This window comes from Pristiophorus japonicus, chromosome 5, assembly GCF_044704955.1.
Source record: "Pristiophorus japonicus isolate sPriJap1 chromosome 5, sPriJap1.hap1, whole genome shotgun sequence".
Taxonomy (NCBI): Eukaryota; Metazoa; Chordata; class Chondrichthyes; family Pristiophoridae; genus Pristiophorus; species Pristiophorus japonicus.
In genome coordinates, this window is record NC_091981.1 from 203040772 (window position 1) to 203058682 (window position 17911).

General features: G+C 44.6%; 1 protein-coding gene across 8 annotated transcripts in view; it reads right to left on the reverse strand.

Annotated features, from left to right (window-relative positions):
* Positions 1–17911, reverse strand: part of LOC139264565 (E3 ubiquitin-protein ligase HECW1-like) — a 751381-nt gene that overhangs the window by 404213 nt on the left and 329257 nt on the right. For all 8 annotated transcript variants that reach the window (XM_070881227.1, XM_070881228.1, XM_070881232.1 and 5 more), the window contains one exon: positions 2130–2205. In XM_070881227.1, the coding sequence (XP_070737328.1) occupies positions 2130–2205 (76 nt within the window). The remainder of the gene's footprint in view (positions 1–2129; positions 2206–17911) is intronic.

Below are 17911 nucleotides of genomic sequence, written 5' to 3' on the forward strand. Positions count from 1 at the left end.
TACACCTAACATAAGAACATAAGAACATAAGAAATAGGAGCAGGAGTAAGCCATATGGCCCCTCGAGCCTGCTCCGCCATTCAATACGATCATGGGTGATCTGATCATGGACTCAGGTCCACCTTCCTGCCCGTTCCCTATAACCCCTTAATCCCTTATCGGTTAAGAAACTGTCAATCTCTGTCTTAAATTTATTCAATGTCCTGGCTTTCATAGCTCTCTGAGGCAGCGAATTCCACAGATTTACAACCCTCTGAGAGAAGAAATTCCTCCTCATTTCAGTTTTAAATGGGCAGCCCCTTATTCTGTGCCCCCTAGTTCTAGTCTTCCTTATCAGTGGAAACATCCTCTCTGCATCCACCTTGTCAAACCCCCTCATAATCTTAATATTTTGATAAGATCACCTCTCATTCTTCTGAATTCCAATGAGTAGAGGCCCAACCTACTCAACCTTTCCTCATACGTCAAACCCCTCATCTCCGGAATCAACCTAGTTAAACTTCTCTGAACTGCCTCCAAAGCAAGTATATCCTTTCGTAAATATGGAAACCAAAACTGCACGCAGTATTCCAGGTGTGGCTTTACCAATACCCTGTATAACTGTAGCAAGACTTCCCTGCTCTTATACTCCATCCCCTTTGCAATAAAGGCCAAGATACCATTGGCCTTCCTGATCATTTGCTGTAACTGCATACTATCCTTTTGTGTTTCATGCACAAGTACCCCCAGGTCCTGATGTACAGCAGCACTTTGCAATTTTTCTCCATTTAAATAATAACTTGCTCTTTGATTTTTTTTCTGCCAAAGTGCATGACCTCACACTTTCCAACATTATACTCCGTCTGCCAAATTTTTGCCCACTCACTTAGCCTGTCTATGTCCTTTTGCAGATTTCTTGTGTCCTCCTCACACATTGCTTTTCCTCCCATCTTTGTATTGTCAGCAAACTTGGCTTCGTTACACTCGGTCCTTTCTTCCAAGTCGTTAATATAGATTGTAAATAGTTGGGATCTCAGCACTGATCCCTGCGGCACCCCACTAGTTACTGATTGCCAATCCAAGAATGAACCATTTATCCCGACTCTCTGTTTTCTGTTAGGTAGCCAATCCTCTATCCATGCTAATATATTACCCCAACCCCATGAACTTTTATCTTGTGCAGTAACCTTTTATGTGGCACCTTGTCAAATGCCTTCTGGAAGTCCAAATACACCACATCCGCTGGTTCCCCTTTATCCACCCTGTTTGTTACATCCTCAAAGAATTCCAGCAAATTTGTCAAACATGACTTCCCCTTCACAAATCCATGCTGACTCTGCCTGACTGAATTTTGCTTTTCCAAATGTCCTGCTACTGCTTCTTTAATAATGGACGCCAACATTTTCACAACCACAGATGTTAGGCTAACTGGTCTATAGTTTCCTGTTTTTTGTCTTCCTCCTGTTTTAAATAGGGACATAACATTTGCAGTTTTCCAATCTGCTGGGACCTCCCCAGAATCCAGGGAATGTTGGTAAATTACAACCAATGCATCCACTATTCCTGCCACTACTTCTCTTAAGACCCTAGGATGCAAGCCATCAGTTCCAGGGGATTTATCCGCCTTTAGTCCCATTATCTTACTGAGTACCACCTCTTTAGTGATTGTGATCGTGTTAAGTTCCTCCCCCCCTATAGCCCCTTGATTATCCACTTTTGGGACATTGTTAGTGTCCTCTACCGTAAAGACTGATACAAAATATTTGTTCAGGATTTCTGCCATCTCCATGTTCCCCATTACTAATTCCCCGATCTCGTTCTCTGAGGGACTAACATTTACTTTAGCCACTCTTTTCCACCTATAGAAGCTCTTGCTATCTATTTTTATATTTCGTGCTAGTTTACTTTCATAGTCTATCTTCCTTTTCTTAATCATTATTTTCTTAACTCTTATTTTCTTAACTAGAAGAAATACTATTTTTCAATTCAACAATATCACGTTGAAAGAGCTAATAAAAATAAATGTAGGGTATTTCACTGTGTATACATTAATTATAGTTTACTCTGAGTAATGCCCTTGCGCAGCCTAGTTGAAACAAAAATCTCTACAAAGACAATGGTTGCTCTGATACTTTAAAAGACCGCCGTACCTGACAGTGTAAAACTGATCAGTCTCCGACTTCCCTGACCTTGAGCAGCTTCTTCGGTGGAAATAGTTTTAAAAACCTGCTCGGGAAAAAAAAAGAGAAAACATATATTTAATAATTAGATTCTTCCTCAAGGGATTCAAGGCACAGAAAGTAATGAAAACTCAAATAGAAACCAGTGAACAAATCAGCAGTGTGCTCTCATTAGGAAAGTATCGATAATGCATTGTACGTCAAATCCTGTCAGACTAATGGAAAGAATCTCTGCCTACGAGTTACCTCAACAAAGAAATTACAAAGGAAATGAAATTCTTGGTAACAAAGATTATCTGAACAGAAACAGAACATTTACTGGAGTACATAAAAGATCTGTTTAGCTGAAGATATGTTGTTTAACTTTTTGAATGTTGTACTTACTTCCACATACAGAGTCAGAACCATCCACATAACTATCTCCAGAAGACTCAAGCAACTAAATGTGTATTTAGTGAAGTTGAAACCGTGGGTGGGGTGGGGGAGGGGAAACATGATGCGGGTCTTCAAAATAATGAAAAGTATAAATGAGATGGAAGTAAACAAGTCCTTTATCTTAAGGACTAAAGGATAAAAATACAATTCTCACAAGCTTCAAACAAATTGCATTTAGACAACACCTTTATTGTAAATAATATTCCAAGGGGTTTCACAGATCTGTGAGTGGAAAGTCAATGCCAAACCAGGAAAGGAGCAACCTGGGTCAAAAAGATGTGGTTTCAGGATGGTTTAAGGGACGTGAGTGAGGTGGAAAGGTGAAGTGGTTTCGGGAGGAATTCCATTCTGTAGGATCCAGTCTGCTGAAGATTCTGCTGTTATTGATGGGGTGAAGGGGGTGGGGTAGGGTAGGTGAAGAGAATAAGAGATTTGAAGACAAGAATGGGGATTTCAAACTAGAGGCATTGGTGGAAAAGGAGACATGTAGGTCAGTGCGGACAGGGATGATGTGCCATTAGGACTTAGTGCAGGATAGGATAAGTGGAGTTTATGGATGTTGGAAGATGACGTTTTAGAACCTTCTTTCCCTACAGCATAGTGGACATGTGGAACACATCCTTTTTTAACATTTAACATTTATTCGTTCTCGGGATGAGGGTATCACTGGCAAGGCCAGCCTTTATTGCCGATGTCTATTGTCCTTGAACAACTGAGTGGCTAGCTAGGCCATTTCAAAGAGCAGTTAAGAGTCAACCACATTTCTCTGGATCTGGAGTCACATAAAGGCCAGACCGTGTCAGGACAGCAGCTTTCCTTTCCTAAAGGACATTCATGAACCAGATGGGTTTTTACAACAACCCAATAGTTTCATGGTCATCATTACTCATACTAGCTTTTCATTCCAGATTTATTTAATTAATTGAATTTAAATTCCCCAGCTGCTGTGGTGGTGGGATTTGAATTCATGTCTCCACACCTCTTGGATTACTACTCCAGTAACATTACCACCGTGCTACCATTCCCTTAGAGAAGGTAACTGATTCCAGGTTGATGGGCATTTTTAAAAATGAGCTAGATTAATATCTGTTGGAAAGAGGGATTGAGAGTTAGAGATATTATCAAGGGAGTTTAAAGAAGGAAACTAGTACTTGGTAAAGCAGGGGCTCAGCAGGCGATATGGGTGGAAAGTTCACATGGGCTCTGGCCAGAGCAGGCTCCATGGGCTGAATGTGGTCTTTTCTGGCTCCGGATTATTTAATATTCTTTTTATTTGTGTAAATGGTTAACTTACAAGTGACAAAGCTGCACAAAGGTTAGGTTTAGCACCATTGCAGTGATCAAAACACATGAATAACCCGTGATTCATAACACTTGTAATACTGAATAATTATTTTTGATATATTTTTCAGAAAACAATAAACAATTCAACAAAGTGATGTATGGAAATATATCCATTATATATTAAAAACAATGAGTGTGTCACAATGTTCCATTTCAAAATGCATTGAAATTTCTATGTCACCCTTTATCTCTGGACAAACCTATTATAAAGATGTCAAAATTTAAGCTGTAGTATCAGTTACACCTGAAGGTGGTGCTGTGATAGGGATTTCAATGTTAAATATAACATTAGCTGTTAAAACAATAGCTATAGATGCTATAGTGAGCGTTAATATTTAAAAAAGATTGAGTCTGTGTACAGTTGCAGGCTCTGTCCAGTGAGTGTCACTGTTGAACAGTCTATTTGATAGAAATTTCTCATAGCGCAAGAATTGGCATTATAATTAAAAAAGTTGGAGAATTAGCGCCAGACACTAATGTTTTAGACTGCACGCAAAATTCGTGCTCACTGCTCAAAGAAATGATTGGAGTCCTAATTCAAGTCTTTAAGACCAAGCTCCTTGGCGTTACACTCAAAGGGTGGACCAATATCAGGTGTAAGTCATGATTGCCACAGGCTTTTTCCAGTTCCGGGTGAGGTTCATTGATGCTGCAGAACCCCATTCTCAGCATTTCTGGCTGTACGGCTGCCTCAGCAAGCAGCAGGACAAGGAGAAGGTGCCTGAGGATTGAAGCAGCTGTACTCATGGCAGATCCACATCCCAAGGAGAGAGCCTGCAGATTCTGCGATCAAGCAGTGGAGGCGTTGGTGTTCGCTGTGGAGAGACGACAAGTGGCAAGGGGCCCTTGCCACATGTCTTCTGCACCATGTGGAGGGAGGCAGCACAGCACGTCTCGGGCAGCACTGTGGTCCCCAGGATCCACACACATTGCAGGAAGAAATTAACAACCTAACTCAGGTGGTCATGGTGAGTGAATGCTTCTGCAAATGCAATGTACCACCATCTGAACCAAGGTCTTCACACGCTGCCCAAAGCATCACACCCCCAGCACTCACCCACCAACCCACCAACACTCACACCCACATTTTGCACCTTGCACACAGTGACAGCTATTCAACTATGACAGGCACATCACCCAAACACATTGCTCCACACTCAATCAGACACTTTCCTTTCTCTTGCAGGCCAAGGTGGCTCACAACAGGAGGGAGCAGCAGCACACAGGTGGGGGACAAGCCCACATTCAAGCACGGTCTGCGCTGGAAAATAGAGTGTTGCAGATTATTGGGTGCCAAGTGGTGGGTGCTGTTGACCCCCTTGGGGACAGCAACGTGTTCAATCCTAATCCTTCCTCTCACATCCCACTTCGCCCTCACCCCACAAGCATTTTGCACTTTCCAGTTCATCATGTCGTTTGCATGCATTTCTCCCTTTCTGCCCCCCTCCCCTCACCTTAACCCAACTCTTGTGCCTTTATGATTTCATATAATGAACAAGCACCTGAGAAGCCTGGCGCTGAGGGCACCGTAGAGAATGAGACGGGAGAAGAGGAGGAGGAAGAACACACCATGTCACTGCATGTCTTACCCTCAGGCACTAGCTCAGAGGCTAGTATAGTAGCGGGATCTGCACAGGGTGTTTCACCGGGGACAAGTGGGCTACAGCAAGGCCAGGGGGAAAGGGTAGCTCGGGGGCCAGCACCCTGAAGGGCGAGTTTGCACTTGAGTTCTGCTGCACAAGACTCAAATGAGGACCTCGGTGGGAGTCATTTAGAAGAAAGATGATGGGCATGCACTCCAAGATCATAGGTGCAATGGCAAGGGTGCCCGAGAGCCTCTCGGTAATGATAAGGAGCATGGAGGAATGGAGGAGTCTGCCTCCAACATTGCAGAAGGCTCTGCGCACACCATGGAGCCCATCATTTCCAGTCTGCAAAGGATGCTCGACTCCCAGAGACACCGTGGCGACCCAGACCTGATGCTGTGTGTGATGGGCGATCTGGTAGCTTCCATTGCAGCACAGGCAGAAGCGACGCAACGTCGTAGTGCAGTAATGCAGTCTATGCTTGGTGGTATCCAATCTCAGACTGCTCTCATGCAGTCTCAGCTTGATGCTACGCAAGCTCTGACTGCTGCCATCGTGGTTGGGTCTACCACTGTTGACCAGGGCTTTCACGGTGTTTCAGAAGGAAAGCAATCTGTGCTCCCATGCTCCCAAGTACCATCAACGCTGCCTCTGCAAGATCCTGCAAATCCATTGGCAGGATAGGCGCATCAATGTTAGTGTTCTCGCTCAGGCCAACATCCCCAGCATTGAAGCATTGACCACACTTGATCAGCTCCAATCGATGGGCCACATTGTCCGCATGCCTGACACAAGACTCCCAAAACAAGCTCTACACGGTAAGCGAGCCCTAGGTGGGCAGAGGAAACGCTTCAAGGACACCCTCAAAGTCTTCTTGAAAAAGTGCAACATCTCCACCGACACCTGGGAATCCCTGGTCCAAGACTGCTTAAAGTGGAGGAGAAGCATCCAGGAAGGCACCGAACACCTCGAGTCTCTTCGCCAGGAGCAAGCGGAAGCCAAGCATAAACAGTGGAAGGAGCACACGACAACCCAGGCACTCCACCCACCTGTCCCTCCAACCACTGTCCATCCCACCTATGACAGAGACTATAGGTTCTACATTGGACTCATCAGTCACCTGGGAACTCATATTAGTGTGGAAGCAAGTCATCCTTGACTCTGAGGAACTGCCTAAGAGAAGAATCTGTGCTCCAACAGATTGCTAGGGATGCTGAGGTGTTGCCCCGGGTCAGTGGAGCAGGAACCTGCTGTTCTCTCTCAGGATGACAGACCTGCTCCCACCACTGCCACTTCAACATTACCCTTGTTGCTGCCTGTCATCCAGCCAGCACAGACTGCTGCTGCCCATGCTGAGGTGATACAGTCTGCAGCCGGGCCTTCCAGACCCAGAGCTGGTCGAGTGTGTCCTGCAAGGCCATCTGAAGTCTCCCGCATGAACACTCAACAGCCTTCCACCAGCCCTGCTGCAGCTACTGGGCCAACACTTCATAGGAGCACTAGAGTAGACAAAGACACAGTAACGAGAGGCACTAAGGGATTGCACAAGGGTGTATAATTAATATTTTTGTTGTAAATATGTGTTCACTGATTATTGATAAATTTATTAATTCAGTTTTGATTCTTTTGTGGTGTATCCCATTTCAGCTTTGCGCTGTGATATGGACTGTTATAGGGATGCAATGATGGGGATGTGGAGAGTAATGGGGATCTGGGGTTTAATTCATTCAAACCGCAATCTGATGAGGTGGTCACGGACCGCTCTTCCAGAAGGCTGATTGAGTGGCTGCCTCTTCACTGACTGCTGTTCCTTCTCCTGCTCCTCATCTTCCTCTTCCTCCTTGTCCTCCTCTCCCTCTTCCTCCTCCTCTGGAGGTCCCTCATCCTTGGTAGCAAAGACTGGGCACTCATGATGGCCAAGTTATGGAGCATGCAACAGACCACCAGAAAATGGGAAACCAGCTCAGCCGAGTACTGGAGGACTCCATCCAAGCGGTCAAGGTAGCGGAATGATGTTCCTGGTGGCAGCATGGCTCTCATTATCTGAGTGCAGGGCAGGAGTGTTGAGTTTGCGGAGGGGAGTCATGAGCCAAGGGGAGAGCGGAAGCCCTGGTCTCCGACCAGCCAGCTGCGAGCTTGATGTGGTGGCTGGAAGAGTGCTGGTGCACCGGTCTGGCGCAGGATAAAGGCATCGTGGCTGCTGCCAGGATAGCGGGCATTGACAGTGAAGATTTGCTGTCTGTGGTCGCACACCAACTGCACATTAAGTGAGTGTTAACCTTATGGTTACAGAAGATCTCAGGATTGTTATGCGGGGCCCACGTGGATACAGTCAATGATGCCCTGCACCCTGGGGAATCCCACTATCCTGGCAAAGCAACATACATGCTTGTACTGCTTCTCTGTGGTTTGAGGAAGGAAATGTAATCCCTTCTACTGTAGAGAGCCTCATGGCCCCCCAGATGCAGCAATGGATGGTGAACTGTGAGATGATAGTAATGTCTCCTGTTGCAGACTAGAAGGATCCGCTGACGAAGAAATTGAGGGTGACGGTGATCTTGACTGCCACTGAGACAGCTGTGGTTGCCCTGGTCTGAGACTGGAGGTCTGGTTGCAGGAGGTGACAGAGTTCTGTGACCACCTCCTTGGTGAAGCGGAGCCTTCTAATACACTGCGCCTCGCTTAACTGGAGGTAGGAGAAGTGCTCTCAGAATACCCTCAGAATGCAAGGCCTCCTGCTGAGAGCCCTGATGGTCCTCCTCCTCCCTCTGGGCACATGTTCCAATCTTTCTCGCTGCCTCTGCTCCCTCCGCCGTAGATCCTGAAGGGTGAGGTCGACTGCCAGCACAGCATTAAGGTAACCAAGTGTAGCAGTTTGATTTTTTTCAGAATAAATGTAGCTACTTTTTATTTGCCATAACACTCCTGATACTAAATAATCTTAAAATCACAGAATAAGACTGTTGCATTATGTGAAACTGACAAGAAAGCACTGAAACTCCATTAAGCTACAGCTGCGACTCATTACTAATGATCCCTTTAATTAACCCTGGAGCCGGCTTCCTGGTGCTATATACCAACGCTCCCTGTCGCGGTTTCCTCCAGGCGCTAAGGTAGGTGGCGACAATCAATTTTGCAGATAAGGTGGCAGGATTTAACATGGGCTGGATTCATCTTATCCTGGCAATAATGCTCTAGCACCCCGTTAGCGCCATCTGCTGGCGTTAATGGGAGGCACTAATGTCCTGAATTTCCCCCCTAAATCTCTTGTTGGATAAAAGGACTTGCATTTATATAGTGCCTTTCCCGACCACCGGATGTCCCATAGTACTTTACAGCCAATGGGAGAGGTGGGACCAGTACAAACAGGACGGTCTGCACCTGGACAGGACCGGAACCAATGTCCTAGGGGGAGTGTTTGCTCGCGCTGTTGTGGACAAGTTAAACATATAATGGCAGGGGGATGGGAACCAATGCAGGGAGACAGGGGGAAGTAGAATGGGGGCAGAAGCAAAAGATAGAAAGAAGAAAAGTAAAATTGGAGGGCAGAGAAACCGAAGGCAAAAAACAAAAAGGGCCACATTACAGCAAAATTCTAAAAGGGCAAAGTGTGTTCGAAAGACAAGCCTGAAGCTCTGTGCCTCAATGCGAGGAGTATTCGGAATAAGGTGGACGAATTAACCGCGCAGATAGCAGTTAAAGGTTATGATGTAATTGGCATCACGGAGACATGGCTCCAGGGTGACCAAGGGAACTCAACATCCAGAGGTATTCAACATTTAGGAAGGATTGACAGAAAGGAAAAAGAGGCGGGGTGGCATTGCTGGTTAAAGAGGAAATTAATGCAATAATAAGAAAGGACATTAGCTTGGATGATGTGGAATCGGTATGGGTGGAGCTACGGAATACCAAAGGGCAGAAAACGCTAATGGGAGTTGTGTACAGACCACCAAACAGTAGTAGTAAGGTTGGGGACAGCATCAAACAAGAAATTAGGGATGCGTGCAATAAAGGTACAGCAGTTATCATGGGTGACTTTAATCTACATATTGATTGGGCTAACCAAACTGGTAACAATGCGATGGAGGAGGATTTCCTGGAGTGTATTAGGGGTGGCTTTCTAGACCAATATATCGAGGAACCAACGAGGGAGCTGGCCATCCTAGACTGGGTGATGTGTAATGAGAAGGGACTAATTAGCAATCTTGTTGTGCGAGGCCCCTTGGGGAAGAGTGACCATAACATGGTAGAATTCTTTATTAAGATGGAGAGTGACACAGTTAATTCAGAGGAGATTTACTTGAATGGTACCTGAGGTGTGAGATATAGAGGGAGTAGAGAAGCTTGGGTTGTTCTCCTTAGAGCAGAAAAGATTAAGAGGAGATTTGTTAGAGGTTCTCAAAATCATGAATGGTTTTGATAGAATCATAAAGGAGAAGCTGTTTCCAGTGACAGAAGGGTTGGTAACCAGAGGACACAGATTTAACGTAATTGTCAAAAGGACCAGAGGTTACATGAGGAAACATTTTTTTACACAGTATGTTGTGGTGATCTGGAATGTACTGCCTGAAAGGGTGGTGGAAGCAGATTCAATAGTAATTTTCAAAAGGTAATTGGATAAATACTTGAAGGGAAACATCTGCCCAGATTATGAGGAAAGAGCAGAGGAGTGGGACTAGTTGGATAGCTCTACCAAAAAGCAGTCACAGGCATGATGGGCCGAGTTGCCTCCTTCTGTGCTGTATCATTCTATGATTCTATGATAAGTGAAAGGACATTACACAGCCACACCCTGATCCACAGATAATGCTGTAAACGTAACTATGGTCTGTCATGCTGGTATCATTGTCTGAATATTGCTGTGCTATGTATGGCTCTTTTCCACAAGTGGGAATCCTGCCAGGGCTTATTGTTAGTGTTAGAAAACATTAATTCAGGAATTCTACAACAATGTATATGAAAGTGGCTTATTTTAAGCAAACAGATTGCTTTTAAAATGCACAAAAGGAAAAAGAACTCTTGTCTCTGAGCCAGATCTGTTGACATGGACTTGAGCTAGAGAAGGGAGATTCCCTTCTGCACTCTCAACCATTTGTTGTCAAATCATATTCCCCAGTTACACATCATAGATGAAGAGATGCAATAAGACTATGGCCTTAATTTTACCTTCGAGCATGTGGGTATCAGGATGGTTTAGAAACTAACTTGTGACATCAGAAAGCAGACCCGGGGAAGTTAACTACCAAACCTTAATATAATCTCACAGACAGGTCTCTTACTTGATTGGCTGACACAATGGGGAAACCCATCCACTTTCGGTGTGGGTCAGACAGAAGCTTATTTAAAGCAGGAATGCTCTTCACAGCAAAGTTGCATTCCCTTCCCAAAACATCCAGTGTACCAGGCAGGGAGAGAAATTGCAGAGATTGTCAATTCCAGGAACATCTGGACCTGGATGCAGTGCAGGAGGCACTTCAATTACCTCAAGAGTAGCAACACTCCAGTTCTACACATCTGTCAACAACACAGCAACAGTCCTTTGCTTCCTCCTTCACCACTCTCAACAATTCTCTCCCATCTATCACCACCCAGCTCTCAGTCTCATTCCACACACACACTCACCTCTTCCTTGTAGCAGCCACTTGCAGCATTCTCGACTCACTTGGTACATTTTGCAGAATCAGAAACTTCTCTCATGATAACTTCCTTATTTCGCACTCTAGACTTGTGTATTCCATTCAAAATATGCTTATCCTGATTCCATTTTGCTTCTTCTGACAACAAGCAAAATCCCCATGCATCTGCACTCACTAACAATCACTCTCTCTCTCTCTCTTTCTGTGCAGGACAAGATATCACACAACACCAGGGAGAGGAGTAAGGCTGGGGGAGGACCAGCCAACATCATGAACCTCTCTGAGCTGAAGCAACAAGCATAGTAAATCAGTGGTTCCTCTAGAGCTGTTAGAATAGGAGATTTGAGGCCAAGCGCTTCTCTGAACCAGGTCTCTTGACTATTACTTGCACCCCTTCAAGAACCTGAGAAAAACACACTACATCATGCTGCATTTTGATGCTTGTCATCTGCTATTGTCCAGTCTCTCATAGAAACATAGAAAATAGGTGCAGGAGTAGGCCATTCGGCCCTTCGAGCCTGCACCGCCATTCAATGAGTTCATGGCTGAACATGCAAATTCAGTAACCCATTCCTGCTTTCTCGCCATACTCCTTGATTCCCCTAGTAGTAAGGACTACATCTAACTCCTTTTTGAATATATTTAGTGAATTGGCCTCAACAACTTTCTGTGGTAGAGAATTCCACAGGTTCACCACTCTCTGGGTGAAGAAGTTTCTCCTCATCTCGGTCCTAAATGGCTTATCCCTTATCCTTAGACTGTGACCCCTGGTTCTGGACTTCCCCAACATTGGGAACATTCTTCCTGCATCTAACCTGTCTGAACCCATCAGAATTTTAAACATTTCTATGAGATCCCCTCTCATTCTTCTGAACTCCAGTGAATACAAGCCCAGTTGATCCAGTCTTTCTTGATATGTCAGTCCTGCCATCCCGGGATTCAGTCATTTGAACCTTCGCTGCACTCCCTCAATAGCAAGAATGTCCTTCCTCAAGTTAAGAGACCAAAACTGTACACAATACTCCAGGTGTGGCCTCACCAAGGCCCTGTACAACTGTAGTAACACCTCCCTGCCCCTGTACTCAAATCCCTATGAAGGCCAACATGCCATTTGCTTTCTTAACCGCCTGCTGTACCTGCATGCTAACCTTCAATGACTGATGTACCATGATACGCAGTTCTCGTTGCACCTCCCCTTTTCCTAATCTGTCACCATTCAGATAATATTCTGTCTCTCTGTTTTTACCACCAAAGTGGATAACCTCACATTTATCCCCATTATACTTCAACTGCCATGCATTTGCCCACTCACCTAACCTATCCAAGTCACTCTGCAGCCTCATAGCATCCTCCTCGCAGCTCACACTGCCACTCTCAGTGCCATCCCAAGTCTTGTCCCTTTTATCGTTCGTCTAAGTCCTTCTCAGGAGCTGCAGTCCACAGAAAAAGACACTTCAGACAAGGTGAATCCTTCTGAGGAGACAAGGTCATGCGCTGAATCATTCCCAAACACCAGCGCAGAGACTGGCATCCTGGCTGGGTTACAGAGTGTGTTTGCGGTGTCTGCATGTGGTGAAACAGCCAGCAAACACTAGAGTGCAGGGACAGCCCAGGAGATAGCTTGCCAGAGGGTGAGCATCTCTCCCAGCTCTGCTGAGGAAGGTGAATATATGGACTTCGGAAGCCCGACTAAGATGAAAACTGTTGCATTCAGACAAACAGCAATATCAAGTATTTCAAGGCTTGCCAAGGAGTTTCAGCCTTATGGATGAAAGTAAGGAGGAGTCTGATTCGAGCCTAGGAGGTGTCATCTCCCATGGCATCAGCACTTTGCAATCTACCTTTGAGAGGGTGGCCATCTCCAGGGTCACTATAGCCGGGCTCTCACAACAGGAGTCAATGTTCAAAGCCTTTGCAACTTGGATGGAAGCCTTGGAGGGAAATGTCTGGGTCTTCTTTCTCTTTTTGTAATGAATGGAATGTTCAATTGCACATGCTCACATTCTGATCGTGCAAACAATTCCTTAAACAACAACATTTTCCGAAGTAAGTTCAGTAATATTCACGTTGTTTGATAGCTAACATTTCCAAGTCCCTCTATGTTACTTAATGTTACGGTTCCTGCTGGAGTTGGCACAAATTGTCTTAATCTTGACTGACTCAGTTCCAACATCATTGTTCAGCTGAGTTTGCATTGATGTTTCAGGAAATATGAGAAATTGAATAACAAAAGGGAACATAGCTGAGCTAAAACTAAATTGCCAGTTATTTTGCCATATAAATGATGTATTATTGTATTTTTTGCCCAACACTTTGGTGCACATATTGTGCTATTTTAAAACAATGGGAATATGCTGGGTAAAGATTGTTCTACTGATTATGTATGTAGATCAATAGCAGCAATGTACAGCACTAATGTGCTAGCATGGATTCTGATAGCATTAAACAGAAATATGGAGTGTGTTTTTTCCTTAAGGGTAAGGAACAAAAGCTTTGCCAGAGGTAGTTTGAGCAAAAACTCCAATACTGGCCAAATCTGGAATTATCACAGCTGTAGGTGCTAAAAACGCATTTAATTCGGTTATTGCACACCCGATGGATGGTATAATGGCCATATTTAAAGACTGCAGTCAACGCATTCTGTGGGTGGACTAGCAAACTGTTGGTTTTATGCTCCATTTTCTTTTCTTGGCAGGGGGAAGAGAAGGAGGAGAGGAGGGAGTGTGAAGGCAGGAATTTATTAACAAAAAAAATTAAACACTGAAATCATGAGCTGCTAAGGAAAGTGTACAGCATGTGTACATGTATTATGGAATGCTAAGATCAGCTCCCAATTAGTCTTTCCCGCACTTTGCCATTACCCTTCCCTGATCCAAGAGGCTCAACATGAATACATTTTTACCTGTATTATTGTCTGCAAAATAATATTACTGCTACCAGTAGCATTGCCTCAGTAAGATAATGGGATTAAAGGCAGATAAATCCCCTGGACCTGATGGCTTGCATCCTAGGGTCTTAAGAAAAGTAGCGGCAGGGATTGTGGATGCATTGGTTGCAATTTACCAAAATTCCCTGGATTCAGAGGAGGTCCCAGCAGATTGGAAAACTGCAAATGTAATGCCCCTATTTAAAAAAGGAGGCAGACAAAAAGCAGGAAACTATAGACCAGTTAGCCTAACATCTGTGGTTGGGAAAATGTTGCCGTCCATTATTAAAGAAGCAGTAGCAGGACATTTGGAAAAGCAAAATTCGGTCACGTAGAGTCAGCATGGATTTATGAAGGGGAAGTCACGTTTGACAAATTTGCTGGAGTTCTTTGAGGATGTAATGAACAGGGTGGATAAAGGGGAACCAGTGGATGTGTTGTATTTGGACTTCCAGAAGGCATTTGACAAGGTGCCACATAAAAGGTTACTGCACAAGATAAAAGTTCATGGGGTTGGGGGTAATATATTAGCATAGATAGATGATTGGCTAACTGACAGAAAACAGAGAGTTGGGATAAATGGTTCATTCCCTGGTTGGCAACCAGTAACTAGTGGGGTGCCGCAGGGATCAGTGTTGGGACCCCATCTATTTACAATCAATATTAACGACTTGGAAAAAGGGACTGAGTGTAACGTAGCCAAGTTTGCTGATGATACAAAGATGGGAGGAAAAGCAATGTGTGAGGAGGACACAAAAAATCTGCAAAAGAACATAGACAGGCTAAGTGAGTGGGCAAGAATTGGCAGATGGAGTATAATGTTGGAAAGTGTGAGGTCATGCAATTTGGCAGAAAAAAATCAAAGAGCAAGTTATTATTTAAATGGAGAAAGGTTGCAAAGTGCTGCAGTACAGCGGGACCTGGGGGTACTTGTGCATGAAACACAAAAGGATAGTATGCAGGTACAGCAAGTGATCAGGAAGGCCAATGGAATCTTGGCCTTTATTGCAAAGGGGATGAAGTATAAAAGCAGGGAAGTCTTGCTACAGTTGTACAGGGTATTGGTGAGGCCACACCTGGAATACTGTGTGCAGTTTTGGTTTCCATGTTTACGAAAGGATATACTTGCATTGGAGACAGTTCAGAGAAGGTTCACTAGGTTGATTCCGGGGATGAGGGGGTTGACTTATGAGGAAAGGTTGAGTAGGGTGGGCTTCTACTCATTGGAATTCAGAAGAATGAGAGGTGATCTTATCGAAACATATAAGATTATGAGGGGACTTGACAAGGTGGATGCAGAGAGGATGTTTTCCACTGATGGGGGAGACTAGAACTAGAGGGCATGATCTTAAAATAAGGGGCCGCCCATTTAAAACTGAGATGAGGAGAAATTTCTTCTCTCAGAGGGTTGTAAATCTGTGGAATTCGTTGCCTCAGCGAACTGTAGAAGCTGGGACATTGAATAAATTTAAGACAGAAATATACAGTTTCTTAAACGATAAGGGGATAAGGGGTTATGGGGAGCGGGCGGAGAAGTGGAGCTGAGTCCATGATCAGATCAGCCATGATCTTATTGAATGGCGGAGCAGGCTCGAAGGGCCGTATGGCCTACTCCTATTCCTATTTCTTATGTTCTTATGCCTCTGGTTAACAGCAATAAGAAAATCAAGCTCATATTATAGTTACATTATGGAAAGATGTGGTCTTTTCCCAGCGAGGGATTGACCATGAAATCCATTGCTGCATGTGACTGACCAAACATCATTGATCGAACACTCAATCCCACACACTTTGAACAGACCAGTATGATTGCGAATGAGATTGTAATAATGCAGACATTTGGTTGCTGACACTGTGGAGAGCAGTATAGTACTGACCACTGCCGACAAGCATCCATTTTTCAGGTGTTTTATTTCCAACATCCAAGAAAAAGAATCATAATTAAATGAAATGGATTTTATTATTGTCCCTTCAGTGTAGTGCTGAGGGAATGGTGCACAATCAGAGGTACCACCTTTTGGATGAGAATTTAAACCAAGGCTCCATTTTTCTGCTCAGGGGATGTCAAAGATTACATGGCACTATTCAAAGTAGAGCAGGCCGACATTTATCCCTCAGCCAATACCACAAAAACAGATTATCAGGTCATTTAACTCATTGCTTGTGGGACCTTGCTGTGTGCACATTTGCTGGCATGCTTAGCTGCAGAACAATAGGGATTACGCCTCAAAAGTAATCTAGTCATTATAATGCATAATACTGTTTGATTGAGAGGAGAAGAGGGGCGGGGCCGGAATAATGGTTGGTTGACAAGAGATGGGCAGGGCCAGAAAAACAGTCAAATAGAAGTACTGGAGAATATTGGGAATGAGGGCAACAGGATAGGGAATGTGAGAGGAAAGTGGGAAATATGAGGGGAAAATGGAGATTATGAGGGGGAAAATGGGGATTGTGAGGGTTGGGAATCTTTGGAATTCTCTACCCGAAAGGGCTGCGGATGCTGAGTCTTTGAGCATATTCAAGGCTGAGATAGATGGATTTTTGGATTCTAAGGGAATCAAGGGATATGGGGATTGGGCCGGAAAGTGAGTTGAGGCCGAAGATCGGCCACGATCTGATTGAATGGTGGAGCAGGCGTGAAGATCTACCCCTGCTCTTAATTCTTATGTTAATGTGTTTTTGGGGTGTGCCGAGGATGGGAAAGGCATTATATAAATGCAAGTTTCTTCTCTCTTTTCACTAAAATCCGTGGAAATTGCACTCTTCCAATAAGTTTTAGTTTACATTTCTTACTGCAATTATTTTTGATTGCAACACACTGGTCTACAGGGTGGAGGGAGTTTACTGACTGACTGAGCTTGTGAATGAGCCAGGAGATTATTTTTACGGTTAACTTGTTGGTAGCTTTTTGTATTGCTATGCATGCCACCGTCCGGTCTTAGAGGGGATTGAGGGATAGGTCTCATGTTAGATATGAGCTTGGAGGGAGCAGTGATGCAGAAACTACAGATTAACAAGGAATTAGGCTAGGGTGAGTGAAGGGCTGGGAGGTGGCCCAGGGTAGGAAGGAGAGGCTAAGATAGCATCAGAAGGAGCAGCACAGATCGTCTCAACCTTAGAGATGAAGGGCCTGAAATTCACCGTCCCTGAAGTTTGGGCGGTCGATCGAAAAAAAACGATCGGCCGCCGCAGTCGGATGACTTTCCCTCCCTAAGCTATATTCAGCTCATGGAGGGGGGGGGATTTGAGCATAGAAACATAGAAAATAGGTGCAGGGGTAGATCATTCGGCCCTTTGAGCCTGCACCACCATTCAATAAGATCATGGCTGATCACTCACCCTCTCCTGCTTTCTCGCCATACCCCTTGATCCCTTTAGCCATCAGGGGCATGTCTAACTCCCTCTTGAATATATCCAAAGAACTGGCATCAACAACTCTCTGCGGTAGAGAATTCCAGAGGTTAACAACTCTCTGAGTGAAGAAGTTTCTCCTCATCTCGGTCTTAAATGCTTATCCCTTATCCTTAGACAGTGCTTACTTCTGCCGGAAACGACGGGGTGAAGCCGCTGTAATGGTAACTTCCAAGCGGTGAGCTCTGCAATGTGCGGGCCGCTGAAACGCAGCAAGGACAGGGATTTTCAGCTGCAAAAAGATAAGACTTTTCCCAGCAATGCCCCCACAAGGTATTTGACGCGGTGCTCGAACGCCACACCGCTGGAGTGTTGCCACGATCGGGGCCCTTTGGTAGGGAAATAGTTTTATTCATTTTAGTGTTTTTAATTTCAGATTACATCATCCACTGTATTTATCTTTTCATATAGTTT